The 17,858-nt window shown below is 35.4% G+C and overlaps 1 protein-coding gene across 6 annotated transcripts in view; it reads left to right on the top strand.

Annotated features, from left to right (window-relative positions):
- Positions 1-17,858, top strand: part of CBLB (Cbl proto-oncogene B) — a 219,550-nt gene that overhangs the window by 11,604 nt on the left and 190,088 nt on the right. For all 6 annotated transcript variants that reach the window (XM_037063336.1, XM_037063340.1, XM_037063339.1 and 3 more), the window contains exon 3: positions 3,760-4,010. In XM_037063336.1, coding sequence (XP_036919231.1) covers positions 3,760-4,010 — 251 coding nt within the window. The remainder of the gene's footprint in view (positions 1-3,759; positions 4,011-17,858) is intronic.

The following is a 17,858-nucleotide window of genomic DNA, read 5'->3' as shown; positions in this document are numbered from 1 at the left end:
AGAAAATTGGAGAGCAGGCCTATGATTTATTTCTTTTTGTATTCCCTAGGGCCTGAAACAATGCCTGTCACAAACATTTGTAGAATTAAAAAGTCAATTTGGAAGTTCATGTAAATGTGCAAATGGAGTAAAATAAAAATGTAAATGAGTTTCACTAGAAATCATCAATTACATGTCTGATTCTAATTAAATTGTGATATAGTTAGAAAGAAGATCAGCCTGAGATTCAGAAGATGTAGGCTCTTGTGTTGGATTAATGACTTTTTAATAGTCCCTTAATCTTTGTAGTTCTTAGTTTCTTTATCTGAAAATGAATGGATTGGACAGGATCTTTACTAAGATCCCTGCAAGCAAGAATTATATTGCTCCTAAGTTAATTACAGAGAACTAGGTCTCTTCTGCCAGACTCCTTGAGGCAGGAAGTATGTTCTAATCATCTATAATTTCCTGGCACAAAGCTTAGTACCTGGTGTATAGTATTTATTCAAACAATGTTCCCGAATAGAGCGATAAATTCCCACAGAGTATTATGATTTAAATAAAGCAAATGAGAAAAAGTTCAGGTAGATAATAGTAAATTAACAATGTGTAACATTTTAAAAAATCTGTTAAAGAACAGTTATTTGGAATGTCTGAAAAAGGTACCTGAGAGAATTTTATTTTTGAATTGTGGTTTTGTTGACCATGGAAGAAATTTTTTATTTATCAGTTAAAATATTCAACAGTAGAGGAAATGAATTTGGAACCACCTAGTTCCCCAACTACAAGTTAATAATTTATCAATCTGTAACATGTTGTACCAAGTTTTATGTTGCTGAAATTAAACTGCTCCTGCTATAGGATGTTGGTAGTAATGTTTTTGAAAATTGTTCATATTAGTTATACTATTTTTCAGTTTTAAGAATTGAAAAACTATATCCTGTTTCAGCAAGGATTTGTTAAAAATCATTGACATATTTGTGACACCATTAGTCTGTGGGGAATGAGCATCTCTCATTGTATCAAGAAGTCACAAAAATAAGAGTGTATAAAAGTTTAATTGGCCATTTTAAGTGTTCCTTTGTAAAAATTTGTCAGTTTTTTGATAAATTATTAGCTGTCTCAACTTTTCTATTTGTTCAGGAGATCAAAATAATGTTTTTACACTTAAAGTATGCCTGTGCCTTTAAGTTATTGATTTGAATAATTGTATAGTTTAAACATGAAAATAAGGAAGTAATGTAACCATATTATTTATGTATAATTTATATATATGTACACCCATACACTATTCCAGAACCAATCAACCAAGCCATCTACATTTCTATTTTACTTCTGTGCTATGTACTAGACAGTTCTGTTTTAGGCACTGTATACAAAAAGAACAAAGATATGAAAGTGCCTTCAGTGACTGTGAGAAATGTTTCTCTTAAATTAGGGGCTGATATTTGATAGTTTGAACAAGATTTTTTCCCCCACAAAAATTGTATGGCTATTTATTAAAGAAAGGAAGTGAGGCTACTTTTTTTTCATTTGTTGTTTCTTCAACTTTTTATTTGTGGTTCTTGAAAGTATTATTTTTCAACTGCTTTCTGTTTGGCCCAGGCACTTTTGTGAATACCCAGTAGTGGACCCATGCTTTGCAGAGCCTGAAATTTGGAGAGATCCTTTTAATAAAAAAGAATACAAATACAAAAGTATAAATACAAAACTGGGTATGAGAGTGAATTTTCTTAGAATAATAAAGTTATAATAATTTATATTTTGATTCTCTTCCATTGACCACATATACTTCTAGTTCTTGGTACCACTGGCCACATTCAAATGACCAGATTTTGCCTGGACCTTCCTCTTGCCCCCATGCTGGGCTAGTCAGCCCTGTGGCTACTTGAAGTATTCTAGAAGCCATTCTTTTGTCAAACTGGTGACAGTAATTTAACTAGTTCCAGAAAGGACTATGCACTTCACATATACCTTTCACTAAGCTAAACTAAATGTATCTCCAACTCAGATTCTAGTTAGCCAGATTCCAAAAAACTCCAGTGCCATTCAACAGAAAGTGAAATGTGATGGAGGTAAAGTCACTCTAGAAAAAAACAGTCAAGTTAACCATTGTTAACCAACTGTATTTAAGGTATCTTGCTCTTGAAAATTTTACAATAAAAAAATTAAGGTCTTCAAGAGTCAAGTATCTGAGGGGCCCTCAAGTTTACATTTGACTAGCTTCTCAGTAAATCCGCCTGTATGTGTGCATTTTGCCTCTTGTAAAAGTGTGCACCCCACACTGTGTATGATCTTGTGCCTTTCCCAATGATTTCACTAAATAATTACTGGTTTCTTATGCTCTGGTTCAGGGGTAAGAATGAGATATGTTAATTTTGACCAAATCACATGGACAAGTGGAAGTGAATATAGTAGTTNCCTCAAGTTTACATTTGACTAGCTTCTCAGTAAATACGCCCGTATGTGTGCATTTTGCCTCTTGTAAAAGTGTGCACCCCACACTGTGTATGATCTTGTGCCTTTCCCAATGATTTCACTAAATAATTACTGGTTTCTTATGCACTGGTTCAGGGGTAAGAATGAGATATGTTAATTTTGACCAAATCACATGGACAAGTGGAAGTGAATATAGTAGTTGAGTTACTATCTTTCCTTGCTAGCAGAAGGCATTTTCAGTTCTGCAGGCGGCCCTCAACACCCCACTGGTTGTGTGGCACTTGAGTGACTGAACCGTTATGCTGCACTGCAGGTTTGTAGGCATGGGACATAATCTGGGGAGATGGAATAGACCCATTCTAACCTGACTCCTATTACTATTTAATGACTCAGTTATTAAGAGTGCACCTCTTTGTTTCATTCTCCTCAGGTTTTGGAACAATATACCAAAACATTAATTAAAATCAAGCCCTGGCTGGTGTAGCTCAGTGGATTGAGCGCAGGCCTGCGAACCAAACAACTGCGGTTCGATTCCCAGTCAGGGCACATGCCTGGGTTGCAGGCCAGTTCCCAGCAGGGGACACACAGGAGGAACCATACATTGATATTTCTCTTCCATTCCCCTTCCCCTCTAAAGATAAGTAAATAAAATCTAAAAAAACTCAGCAAAAAAATCAGTGAAAGTATTGTAGCTGGGAGTTCAGCGTAGTAAAATAATGCATAAATATGAGACAATGGTTACCAGTAGAAGAGGCTCATTTCCTCATTTTTATTTAAAATAGTGATTTAGTGGTATACAATAATTAACACCCTAAAGTTCTATTAAACCATGAACAGTAAGATATTGTAAAAAAGAAAACAAAATCTTAGGGGTTGAAAGTAAAGGTATGATGTAAGAAAAATTGAGCAAAAACAAACTCATGGACACAGACAACAGAATGGTGGTTACCAGAGTGAAAGACGGGTGGGCAGAGGTAGAAGGGGGTAAAAGGACAGTAAATGGTGATGGAAAGAGAAGACTTGTGCTGATGAACACATGATACAGCACACCGATGATGGATTATAGAATTGTACACCTGAAACTTACATAATTTTATTAACCAATGTCACCCCAATGAGTTCAATTTGAAAAACTGAATGGGAGAAGAAAATGGGATTTAATTGTATTAAGATAGATGCGGGTATTTGTCAACTCTTTCCAGATTGTTAATAATTTTAACATTAAAATTTATATTATGCAAAGTGAAGAAATAGTACATAGATTACTAAGTTTCTCAGTTTTTCTCTGAAAGAATGTATTGTGGTTCATATGAAATATTTTATTTTTGTCTTTGTTTTTAGGTCAGACTGTGTCAAAATCCCAAACTTCAATTGAAAAACAGCCCACCATATATACTTGATATTTTACCTGATACGTATCAGCATTTGCGACTTATACTGAGTAAATATGATGACAACCAGAAACTTGCCCAACTCAGTGAGAATGAGTACTTTAAAATCTACATTGATAGTCTAATGAAAAAGTCAAAACGGGCCATAAGACTCTTTAAAGAAGGCAAGGAGAGGATGTATGAAGAGCAGTCGCAGGACAGGTAAGAATTTTTCAGGTTTTATGTCTTGTAGTTAATTATGGTCATCTGTGTTGCTTTTTGTTTTGTAGGTAGCATGAACGTCACCATGTTTGTTTGGGGGGAAATGTCATTTCATTTGTGCATGCACTTTTCACATTATTTAAACCTTCTAGTTTTATATAAGTTTATGATAATAACTAGTTTGTGAGATAGTGTTCTTATTTTTTAATAGATATTATATTTAAGAGCATACTTAGATTTACAGAAAAGTTATGTGGAAAGTACAGAGTTCCCATATACCCTTTCCTCTCAACATGCAGTTATTCCTGTTAATATCTTGCGTAGTATGCTGCATTTGTGAAGACAGTTGATGATCTTTATTGATGCAGAATTATTAACTAAAGTTCATAGTGTATATTAGGGTTCAGTACTTTAAAAATAACATAGCTCTTTGTGGTTTAGCCTTATTATAAAGTTATATAGTTTAAATCATGTAATGTAATACTTTCAGACCTGCTTCATTCACTGAACAATAGCTTGGCAGCTCATTTATTTTTATCCTTGAATAATACTAATTACAAGGGCCTACCAGTCTATTCATTTATTTCTTGATGATGTCTTGGTTCCAAGTTTTGGCAATTATTGATAAAACTGCTATAGATATTCATATGTAGGTTTTAGTGTAGGCATAAACTTTTAGCTCATTTGAGTAAATACCGAGGAGCATGATTGCTTGGTCTGTGCTCATCTTGTGTACCTGTGTAAGAAACCCCCCGACTGTCTTCCGAAGTGACTATAACATTTTACATTCCCGCAGGCAATGAATGAAGGTTCCCCATTGCTTCATATCCACCAGTATTTGATACTGGAGACACTGTCTTTAAGGCAGAGTCTAGATTGAATGAATGTATGGGTGTGGTGGATGCGGGTGGGAGATGTATGATAGATAGCTTGGGCTCTCATACTTGTCTGTAAAGTGAGAAACTGGGCCGAGGTGGCAGAGACTGAAGTGACATCAACTGACTCCTTATTTTTGTAGCTATAATTCTTGACTTGGAAATTCCTCATCAAAGTTTGTTGTTTGGCTAATTGAATTTTAAATTTTATGATCTACCTTAAACCAGATAAAATAGTAGTTTTTTATTTCTGGGATATTTTAAATGTATCTAGAATATTCACTGATAGTGGTAATTTACTTAAATTTCTAAAGGAAAAAACAAATATGGTATTAATTTAAATATATCTTAACATAGTTCAGCTGAATTTCACTTTAAGATACTTAACCTCTCTGGATTTTACTTTACTTTTATACATAGAAAAGTTTCTAAGAAGCCTGTAATGTTCCTTTCAAATTGGAAAAACTAGCCTAATGAAACATAGGTTTTTATAAGAGAAAATTCAGTTATCTAGGTATGCAGACTCTGAAGTTGTCCATAAAACAACCTAGAGTGAGTAGATATATCTAATTTAGATCTAGAAAAACTCTGCCAAATGTAGAATGTCATAAAGTATTACTTATTTATAGTTTGCTCTGTAAATTGGTGATGGATGCCAACATAGGAGTCTAACCAGTTATCTAGCTGTGGGCTCATCACTTATATTCTTGGACCACAGTTTACACATCTTGAGGGTGGTGAATCTTCCAATTGCCTTTTAGCGTTAAAGCTCTAAGACTCTTTCTAGGACCACCCAGGAGAACTGGCAGTGCCAGAAGGAGCGGGAAGAAAGGTGGAGGCCTATCACAGGGGTGGTTTCTTCTTGGAGACCTTTCAGGAATGGCCAAGATTATGGGAAGCCAGATATTTGTTTAAAACTATATTTTCACTTTGTAGTTCTAAGACTGATCTAAGAAGACTAAGTTGTTTTAGAAACCTCATTATGGTCCCTATTCAGATTTAGTAGCCCTGAAATTCTTTCTGGTCCAGCAAGGTAATCCATTAACTTTTACATTTTAGGGTATTAAGACAGTGAGAAGGTATGTAACTTCTAGGAATTTGTATTGATACAGTGTTTTAATTGGATATAGTAATATATGATGTGGTAAACTTGTATCCCACTTTTACATCTTCTATAGTAACAAGAAACATTTTCTGACTCATTAGATGTCTTGTAACAACCATTTCATTTATACATTTTGATATTTGGGGGATTATATAAGAGCGTATCATGGGGGACTGTATAAACTGGTTGTGTGTAGATATCTGTAGATGATAAGAGATTGCGTAATGCTGGCTGATTACATTGAGACTCCTCTTTAAATTCTGTGTTGTAAGTAAATGTCACTTTCCTAAATTCAACCTTGAGACAAAGGTTATTAGTTTCTTTGCTGGTACAACATTCCTGGTTGGATTTTACTGTTGTCCATGTCCTGTATTTTGATGGTGCTGTGTGGCCGGCTGTGTTTATGCAACACTTACATCTGGTAAAATAGCCAATCATAGTTTATAATGTACCATTCTTGGAACACCATAACAAGGACATGGATTTTTGATTTATCTTTCTTTTGGTAGTAATATGTTTTTACACACTCACTTCCAGGTTCTGCTAGGGTTCCAAATGCAAACTGAGGCTAAAGTGTGCCATTGTATGTGAAGCTCTTGGGTATTTTGCTCTGTAGAATTTAAAAGAAACTTATTAAAATGTTATCATAGTTAACAGGCAACAGAGTATTCTATTTAGTAGACTGACTCTTATCTAACATGTATGCCACACTAATTATTGGGAATATTATAAATTCTCTGAACAATCTCCTTTTTTACATTCTGCAAATAATATCACTGAGGACATTAGTATTATTGCTAAAAATGAAGGACAGTGATAGTAGAAATAGTAATTTGGAGTTCAGTGACTGCACCAGTATTTTCTCTAGTGTTTGGTACTTTTTTTTAAAAAAAGATTTTATTTTATTTATCTTTAGAGGGGAAGGGAAGGAGAGAAGGAGAGAAATATCAATGTATGGTTGCCTCTTGTGAGTCCCCTGCCAGGAACTGGCCTGCAACCCAGGCATGTGCCCTGACTGGGAATCGAACCGCGATTGTGTGGTTCTCAGGCCTGCACTAAATCCACTGAGCTACGCCAGCCAGGGCTGTTTGGTACTTTATTAAAAAAAATTGTGCTGGATGAATACATGAATAAAAATGTTTATTTTAATGTCCCTGTTGTATCAAGAATAAGCTCTGGATTTGTTTTAAATGTAAGGGGAAAAATCAGCTATCAGTTTTGAACTAGCTCTGTTTTAGTTGATGGTCAAAATATGACTAGCCTGAATTTTTAAAGCAATTTAACATACATGTGATAAAAATAAGAACAAAAAAGTAAATATAGCAAATGGCATGAAATGTATTTCCTGAATAGAAGGCAAAAGGTAGAAATTATAGTTAGAAAAATTCACTACTGAAATAAATATTAAAGGCACATAGTACAAGTCTCTTGCTTTGAGAATAGGTGGAATAATGACTTCTGGAAGAGGCAAGCCTTGATTGATTTTTACAGTAAACCTTTTCCTTGTCTAGTTTCGCTTTTCTCCATTTTTTGTTTTTGGTTTTGTTTTTCTGTTTTTCTACCAACAATTGAACCTCACACTGGGTCACTGTTTCTCCAGCTTGAGTGTCTAAACCATTCTGAGCTGGTGTTTCTGGGAAGAGTACAGTGATTTTTGGCACACAAAGTTTTTGTGCATATGTGTGCAGTGGGGGTTGGGGAGCTGGTAGAGAAGGGAGAATTTGTACTTTCAAGTACAGAGACGAGGAGGAACTTTATATCATATTGCTTAAAGTTTAAATGGCAAAAGCAAAACTGGTGTGATGGCGTTTAGAGCTGAAAAATGTTGATCCTGGAGATGCCTTTCTTCAGTGACTTGACTTGCAATTTCATCAGATGACCATTTTAATAGCAAAATTTTTATATGATAAGTTATCTATTAATCACAGACTGTGCAAGGCCTGGGGTTGGACATTGTTTTTAAGAACACTCAGAGAGGATGGCCTAACAATGTTCAGATTTTCCATGTTTTAGAGCTGCTTCAGTGAACCGGGGTGCTACAACCCATTTTTTCCCTCCCACACTCTGGTTTTGCAACCACTGAAACAAAACCAGAAGTCGACCAAGGTGGAAAATAACTGTTTGATAACCTCTCTGCGAAGAAAATAAAGGCTTTTAAAATATGTGTGCCAGAGAGTAATACATAGATGGTGTATTATTATTAATGTCATTTCCAAGTCCTGGACCATTCCTTATACACATGTGTTGTACAAAGCAAATCATAATATATATAGTTTGTATAATATTCATTCTCATTAAGATATTTTTTAAAAATATTTTGACATCAAAAAATTGGTTCTGAAATATACTAGCCTTTATTTAAAGTCCTTCAGGAAAAAACCCTTTTCTTCATTGAAAAAAAGAAAATGTATAACCTGTTGATGTTAGAAAAGTGCCATTCCTCCTAAAGGACCACAGATCACTGTGCTTGCTCTTTGTATCTGTGTGGACCTTTGTGAGATACTGTACCAAGAATGTGTGGGAGTGATAAATTAAAGAGACACGCTAAAGTTGAAAGTTGAATCAAAAACAGTCTTAGTTATAACAATAACAACAATAAAAGCAACTACAAAACACAAAGCCGCAAATAAACCTACCTTTTTTCCTCATATCCCTGTACGACATGTCACATTGCTTTGGCCTAAGAATAATGTTGCATAAATTTAAATATTTATATTTGCATAAACACGAAACATGTTGATTACATGGTCATTGAAAGAGTTCTGAAATTACTCATGGATTTTCAGTTTAACCATATAAAGAGGTTGACTTGTTTGTACAATGTGGGCTTTATGTAACAATTTTGTTACTACATCTCACAGGTTAATAGCCTTGTTTATAATGTCACTTAGTTCCACATTTTCTCATAGGCAGCTTTGTGCGTTATGAGAAGGAAATGAGGAAAGAGCGCCGTTGAACTGAGTGCAGGAGTCTCACGTCTGATGCCTTTTCTGCCCCAGGTGGTCTTTGTAACCTTTGTTGGTTTTCTGACTCCAGTCTGTTTCTTCAGCCTTTAAATTATTTTCTGGTAGTCACAATAGTTTTTTTGGCTCAGATATTTCAACATCATAAAAGGAAGATATAGTTTGTTTCAGACTAATGATGTCGTTGCTACTTTAGTTTATTCATTTTTCAAATTCAGTAGTAGTTTATGCTAAAACTATTGTTTATGTTATTACAGTAATCATTTGCAGAAGAATTCATCTTAGGGTCGTATCTTTTATAAATAATTTGTACACTGTCAAATGCATTTTATTTATTCTGTAAACTATCTATTTAATGGTATATGAGAGGGAATGGCTTATACCCTTTAGAAATAATTTTACAATAAAAAAATGAACCTAGTCTATTTCTCTTTTTTATTCATAAATGGTGAAAATTGCAGTTCTTTTGCATTCATGAGGAGAAGAGATAAGTGCAAGTAGAAAAACATGATTTCTAAATAAACCAAAATAGGTTATTAATCTTTTTTGAACTCAAGTATTTGCTGTTTACCTTTGCTCTATATTTGTTTGCATTCTAGGCATTTTTTCCATTTCAGTGGAAGACTAGAGAAATTAAAAGGTTAAAACATGGTGTTTTAAAATGATAATATATAACTTGGATTCAGAGGACAAATAGTAGTCTGTCCTTTTATGTAGAAGTGTGTCTGCCAGTTAGGACATGAAATTTTCTTTAGAAAACTTCCTGAGATTGACATCATAAATGAATAAAAAGTTTACTAAGTTTTGATAAGATCCTTTATTCATATTTCAAGCATCTGGGATATATGAATATACTTTTCTAAAGTTTGGAAATGAAGCTTATTTCTTTAACATACTCATCAAGTAGAGGCCACAAGAAAGTTAATTAAACACATGTTTTCGAGTTACACAATGGGAGTCTGTTAGAGTGGCCAGGTGAGAACGTGCAAAATCTTTTGACCGTTAAAGACTTGAGGGCTAGCTGTATCCACACTTCTTTGCTAACCAGATACAAAGTAAAGTTCATGTTGATTTTCATGTAGGTGAAAAGTGAAAGGGGTTTCCCCAGCAGTTTCCTCTTTGGGGTACAATTTCAAAATACAAAAAATACATATTATTCAGATATGACTTTAAACAAAATCTACTGTTTTTAAATAAAACATTTACATTTAATCCATTTATTCGCTGTTTTATTTTTTCAGCTCTGTGTTAATACCGCTCAGCCTCCTACTCTGTTAAAAACTTTATTGCAATTTCTTTAATTTCCTTCCATGTCAAATTATATATTATACACACATGGCGGTTTGATTTTAAAAGGAGAATATTTGTTTTGCAGTATAGTGTTTATCAAATGTTTATAAATTCCTGAGAGTGGTAAGTGTTGGAGTATAAGAGAGTAAGCCACCTCACAAGACTCAAGTGAACTTGGCTTTACGGTTGAATACCTTTTATGTTTTCAGTCTTAAGGAAGCTTATTAAAATTGATGTTTTCCTTTTAGTAACTATCTGGTGACATTCAAATTTGATAATTAAAATCCAGAAGCACTTAAGAAAGAATGTCTGTTTTTAGTTTCCTAATAACAACACTCCCACAAAGAAGGTTGCTGAGTGATGTCTTTCAAGTGGCAGATTTGTTATTTAGTTAAAGAAAGCTCCTTTGGCAGTTTCTTGAAAAACTAAATTAAAGTCTGTTTATGAAACAGACAAGCTGCAGTGATAATCCTATAGCCTGAGGAATGCTTGGCAGTCTAGAAATCTAGGCCTAGAAGCATCTTTTTTTTTTCTCTTTCCCCTAGAGATTTAACAAAGAAGTGGCATTTTCAGGGATCCAAACAGATTAGCATCTAGCACTAATTGATTAGGTCATAATGTATTTCTGTCTGTAATGTATTTTTGAAATATTGCAGTACTTCAGAAATACTCATTTTTCTAAATGTATTTTTAATTTTAGTCTCTGGTATCTTTAAATTCATTGTTAAAACATGAGTTCTTATTTGAGGTTGCATTTACACACATAGTTTGCAGGATTGACATATGAAATCATTACAAAATTCAAAAATAAAAAGATTGAGGCTGCCTGTCCTGTTTGGTTGAACTGCTGAGGAACAGATGATACTGAAAATAATTCAAATTTACTATTGAAATGTGTCACTTTGAGCATCTGATCGTGTGATCATCCAATCATAGATGTGTGACTTAGTTTTCTAGGGCTGCTGTAACGAATCGCCACAAACTGAGTAGCTTAAGCAACTGTTTGTTGTTGCTTCAGTTGATTCTCTCGCAGTTTTGGAGTCCAGAGGTCTGAAATCAAGATGCCAGCCGGGCCATGCTCCCTCTGAACCCTCTAGGATAGGATGCTTCCATCACTCCTTCGGCTCCGGATCGCCCCGGGCGTCCTGGGCTGGTGGCCCCGTAACTTCAGTCTCCGTCAGCGCCTGCGGTTCTCTCTGTGCATGTGCCCGACTTTCTCTCATACAAATATTAGCGTCCCTGGATCAGGGTCTAGCCTAGTGACCCTGTCTTAACTTTATTTTTACATCTACTAAGTTCTTATTTCCAAATAAGATCCTGTTTACAGGTAGGGTGGAATTAGGGTTTCAACATCTTTTTCAAGGACGAAATTCAACCTGTAATAGTGACTGAATATGGCAGTGTAGAATTTATACTAAGGAGAGGAAGAAAGTTGAAACTCGGCCTGTATGTTGTGAGTGTTTTAAAACTTTGATAGAAAATAATGCCAAACAAAATTATTTAAAATAATTTTTTGAATGGCCTGTAGCTTAAATGTTATTCTAGTTTTTTTCAGACATGATAAAAAGCATGGTGAATAAATTTATTTGTTAATTTTTATGCATATATTGGAAAGCATGGTGAGTTCAACTTTTATCAGTAATAAAATTTTTATATGTATTGACCTGATTTAATTTATAAGTACCTTGTTATAACAAACATTCTCACTAATTTTAATGTATAAAATGCCATTTCTTTAGGAATTATTAATGCTATAAATATATATTTAATTAAAAGTTATAATATTAATAGCCTTGATTATTCTTAATATAGAATTCCTGTGCTATTTTATTTTATGATAAGCTCTGGAGGATTAATTAAAATATTTAATTATGACTTACATCATCACCATTAAATCTCTTTATAAAGTTTCCTCTATTGTAAATAAAAAAAAGGGCATAGGTATTTTCTGTTTTGATGGCATAGAGAAGGATACATTTTACCTTCACTTTGTGTCTCTAATATTAAGATAAAATGTATTTTAAGTATGATTTCATATTAAAATTGTAGAGAATCAATTCCAGACTTTTACTTTAAATAAGAGTAAATAATGGTTTCTAAAAATGGCGCATGGATTGGCTTAAACCAAGGTTCGGCAAACTGCACAGAGCTAGATACTAAATATTTTAGACTTTGCCAGATCATGTCTGGCAGTTGTCAATTCTGCTTTTATAAGTAGGAAAGCAGGCATAGACAATATGTAAATGAATTGGAATGGCTGTGTTTTAATAAAACTTTATGTACAGAAATGAGGTAGACTGAATTTGGTCTGTGAGCCACCTCTTGGTTTAAAGTGTTAATCTCAGTTTTGGGTGCTAAAATTTTAAGTTTTTTTTTATCAACATGGATGGAAGTTGTATCACTTAGGAATGTGTTTTGCTGAAAGTAGTAATACCTGACCAACACTATACATACATAGCATACACATATATATACATATGACAGTTGCATTGTGACATTCTTTTGAGTTAATAAAGCACTTGTAATAATCCTAACCTGCATGTCTTTTTCCGTACAAACAACTGTCAACCTACTTTTGCCCACCCCATATATCTCTCACAGTGCTGTCAGGTACCCATTGTCTTTCTGGCTTTGGAATCTCTTTGCCTAGTATTTGGGTTTGTCCTCATTCTAGGCACTTCATTGGGGTGCCTGGCCCCAATGTGGAAATGTCTTGGGCCAGCTGGTACGTGTGGGTTCTTTGACTTCGTGTGGGAAAGATTTCACAACACAGTTCCACGTGATTATGAGAGTATGCTTAGTAAAGCTGGGGACAGTGAAACAAGGAAAGGTTTAGTGTAGATAGGGGTGTCAAACTCATTTTCACCAGGGGCCACAAAGGGCCGAATATAATTTTAGGACTGTGTAAATGGAACTACTCTTTAATGGTTAAATGAGAGCTCGGTGCTGCCACCAGGTAGAAACAAAGTGCTGGGCCAGATAAAACAAGGTGGAGGGCTGGATTTGGCCCACAGGCCTTGTGTTTGCCACCTGTGGCGTAGAAGAAGCAACAGGAGAGCCTAGGTGAGGCTGCTTTGGCTTTCTAGAAATGTTACAGGAAAGAAATGAACCTAGGTGGGCCTGCTGTTAGCTCACTGGAAAGTCAGAGAAGAGGGGGCTTTGGAAACAGGTTTAGGGGGAAGCCTGGGATGAGCTGCTGCTGTCCTTTGCTCCCCTGGGTGCAAGTCTGGTGGGGTCCTTTAGAGTTTAGGAGATGAGCGCATGTGGGGGAAAGAAAGCAGGGGGGGGGAGGTGTGAGTGCTCCCCAGAGGAAGAATGAGCTGGGTCCTTTGTTTTGAGGGTTTCTATCTCTTTCTTGCTGGTGGGAATCAAGGAGGTGTCTCAGGGGAGGGTTTCAGCAGAATATTCATCAATTTTCCAGGTGTGCTCTTTGTAGTCTTTGCTGATTGACTGGTCAGTGCCAGGACGGGGGATCGATCATTGGTTGTTACAGCATGTCCTGGTATTGCTACCCCCCATGCCCTTCCTCCCAGTTCCCTGGTTTTGCTGCTTTTTTGGGCCTAGAGCTGAAATACAACTGAGGCCCAGATGTTATCTCCAGGGAGATGATCTTTTGTGTCTGGCTGTAAACTGTTCAGCTGGTTTGTTCAGCCGTCCGTCTCAGTTTCCCCGTTTCACTTGCCAAGGAGTTTTCCTAGGTTTTTACCATCCTGCCTCAGTGAATGTGGAACTCCTGCTGCAACTCCATCTGTATTTTTTAAGGCCGGAGGCCGGAGTAAAGAAGGGCAGCACCACGTATGTCTGTGCTGTTTTTATCGTTGATTGAAAAGCTGCCCTGGAACCCTTCCACTGACTTGCTCCCTGCAGCCAACTTCTCTTAGGTCTTCTTAGGCCTGAAAAAATGTGACATCCAGAACAATAGTGCAATCTGTTCAATGTGATTTTTTTCTATTCTTCTTGGCTTTCTAGGAAAAATGTTCAAAAATAAAAGAGGGCATAAATATACTAAGATAGTTTTATCATTTTAAAAGAGAAAACTGTTGTGTTCTTTTTTCCTTGAGTATTACCTCATTCCCTTTTAAACTTTTACTATTGTAAACTATGTTTACACTCAAATAATTAAAAGCAAATTATTAGTAGCTTAGGAAGACTGAATTTTTTTATCAGAACTAGATCATTATCTTTGTTATCAATGTTTGTAACTCAGAGATGAGTGGTAAATATCCCAATGCCATTTTTTATCTAGAGAAGTGAAATGGAATGGAGGCTCCATGATTTGTGTGTACTCCTGTGTTGTGTATTTCTAAATGATGTCTCATGGCCAGCTGGCGTGTGTGAGCCTGTGGCTCCTGGCATCTGAAGGTGTGTCAGCATTGTAAACCCTTTCTTAAGTTTGTCTCAGGAAGACTCTTTGAACAATGAGCACATTTTATACTTGTAGAAATGAAATGTGTTTTTTCATCTTCATTAAACCAGTATTCATATTGTATGTGAGTTCATTAAACCAGTATTCATATCGTATGTGAGATGGTCAGTTAATGCAACTTTGTTGTTTTTTTAAACAAGACAGTTTATATTTATTAAATTTGGGATTATTTATTTAAAGCTTAATTTCTGAAGCATGCCTTTTTCTCTCTCTCTCTCTTTCTCTGTGTGGCTGTGTGAAATGTTGCCTGTGATTTTCAAAGCTTTTAATTTTTCTAGTTGATCAGGGATTTTTAAAAATTTTTTTGTTTCCTTTAAGGAAATAGGAAAGATTACTTAAATATTTTTTTCTGAAATATGTCAATGAAAACAAAATGTTAGCTTTTTTTGCAGATGCTGGGAACACTTCAATTTTTGTTTTAAAGTAGTTTTTATGAAGTATATTCATTTTATGATTGTAACAACACATGTTTATGTGGAGCTGTCCAATTTATTCTTTTCCAGAAATTTCAGAAAACTTTAATTTGATTAAAGCTCTTCATTCTGGTCAGCCAGGTCTGTCTTACCTGATTAAAGTACGTTTTGAATGGATTCAAGGCTTAAGAAACAGCAAAGTCTCCTTACCAAATTTTGCATTTTTTTCTATAAAATTCTAATTTAAGTTTGTTTTCTCCACAGTTGGATATGTAAAAAAAATTTTTATAAAGCATCTGAAGTCTTGAAGTTGCTACTGTATCACATACTTTTTTCCACTTTATCAATATCTGGTAAACTACAACCTGTAGGCTAGATCCAGTCTGCACTTCTTTTTATAAATAAAATTTCAGTGGCATTTGTACATGCCCATTCTGTCTAAAATGACAGAAGTAGGTAGTTCCCACAGAGATTATATGGTTCACAAAATGGAAAATATTTATTATCTAGGCATTTATTGAAAAAATGGACCAACCCCCGCACTATTATAATGTATTTATAATCTTAAACATTTTCTTTGTAATGATTTTCTTTTCTCCCCTATTTTTGCCAGTGATGCTTTATGAACTACTGACCATTGTGATCTTCACTTCTAAAAAGTTAATGAAAAATTTCTAATGATTAAAAGCTAAAGCCCACCTAGATCCCTATTTCCTATCTTATATCAGTATTCTGATGTGTGTGATAATTTTTAAAATGCAATAAACTTAAAGTCTTGTAGGTTTTAATTATTTTAATCCTCACATGGGGATATTTTTTTATTGCTTCTTAGAGATAAGAAAGGGAGAGAGAGAAATGTCAATGTGAGAGAGAAGCATTGATTGGTTGCCTCTCATGGGCTCCCTGACTGGGGACGGAACCCGAAACCTATGCATGTGCCCTGACCTGGAATCGAACCACTCCCCTTTGTTCATGGGACGATGCCCACAACTAACTAACTGAGCCACACTGGCTAGGGCTGTAGGTTTGTTTTCTTTTTATTTTCTTTCTTTCTTTTTTTTTTTAAACACTAGATATATCCCTAATGTCTTTGGCAGTCATCTGGTCTCGTGCTTCCCCTACATAGTCCAAGGACCAGATGATATACTCTACTCCTCTAGAATGATTAAGTCAAGATCCCTAACTTCCTGCAGTACTGCTGTCTTTGTCACCTGGGATCTGAGTAGCCACACTTATAAAAAGTACCTTAGCTGCTTCTGATAACCCACCTGCCCTTAGGATCACCAAGTCAAATCATGCTTTGTGTATACAGTTATCAGGGACCATTGAGATGGCACAGATGGAACTAGAGTCCTGGATCTGTTCAGAATTCTTTTCACTTTACTGAACTTAATTCATCGTCACTCTAGGGATCTGCTCCCAGTTTGTTGTAATTTATTTTAATGGACCCCCAAGAAAGATAAGTTTCTCTAAGGTCTTCGAAGGAATGTTATTGGACTATGCAATATCTATTTAGTCGGGGCATTGACTGCTTTTCCCTTAGATTTTTCAAGTTCAAAAAATGGCAATAACTAACATGAGATAGTCCTCTGGTGTGAATGCATCAAAATTATGCCTATTTATTGGTCAGACTGGCAAAAATCTAATATATTTTTAGTGTGTTGCAGAATTTTAGTAATTACCTTATACATGCCATGAAATGAAATATGTTGACAATTGCTGGCCTAACCACTATCCTTAGAATTTACCTTTGCATGCCTGCCTTTTATCCTGCCATTTTCCACTCTTCTTCCACTGTCCCCCTTGTTGACGCAGATCCCTTTTCTCATTGTCGACGTCACTAAAGCTCCCACTCTGCCCTCATCCCCCTCTTGTTTGAGCATTTTCTGATTGCTCCAGGCGAATGTCTTTTTTTCCCTCTGACTATAGATTTATTAAGACCTTTTATGTGGCACTAAACTATATTTTCAAATATCTTTTATCTTTTAAAAAATATTGGCAATAAGAAAGGTCACTTTTTCTCCTGTGTATCTCCCACAGTATCCAGAGCAGTATTCCATAGCTGGCAAACATTCCTAAGAATGTACGATCCTTTCTCTAGAATTGCTGTAGGGCTATTTGATAACCCTTGATTGTGGTCTACTAGGGTCCGGCAACAGGAGAAAGTGTTACACGGGGAAGCGTACTGTAAAGTGGCCAAAGACTACTTTTTATCGTTTGTAGATAAACTTGGAATATCAGTGTCTTCAGATTTGGCAATGAGTGCCACTGATCTTCAGAGGGAAAAAAATGTCCATAAACATACTAGTACCATTACTTATTATAGAGTAATCATATTTTAAAACAGTTCTTAATTCTCTGTGTGTAGAAATTATCCTTAACGCGATGACATGTTGAGATAAACCTGGTGAAGTTACTACAATTTGGAAGTACTTTTTTTAATGGAGTTTTAGTTACCCTTATCACCTATAAAATAAATCCCTGAAAATTTTACCATACTGCCTGTTCCCACAAAGTACACAAGGTAATGAGCACATCTCAAGGCTCTCCGACTGACTGAGTAGTTCTCCTTCTGAGCCCTTCTGAGTGTTCTCACTTCCTCTCATCCTTATTTTCACATTTCTTCAAAGACCGTTTTTGTTTCTGTGCTATGTTGTATTTATGGCTCTGAGTACACAGGACTTTTCAGCAACTGGGAATCCTCCAAAAAAATGTGTGCTTTTGACATGAATAGTCCAGTTTCATTTGGCATATATTATTGACATAAGTGCTTCAT

Source organism: Sturnira hondurensis, unplaced genomic scaffold (genome assembly GCF_014824575.4).
Source record: "Sturnira hondurensis isolate 20B ecotype Veracruz unplaced genomic scaffold, ASM1482457v3 Scaffold0014432, whole genome shotgun sequence".
In the NCBI taxonomy this organism is placed as follows: Eukaryota; Metazoa; Chordata; class Mammalia; order Chiroptera; family Phyllostomidae; genus Sturnira; species Sturnira hondurensis.
Note: the sequence above shows the minus strand (reverse complement) of the source record. Positions and strands in the feature narration are given on the sequence as shown.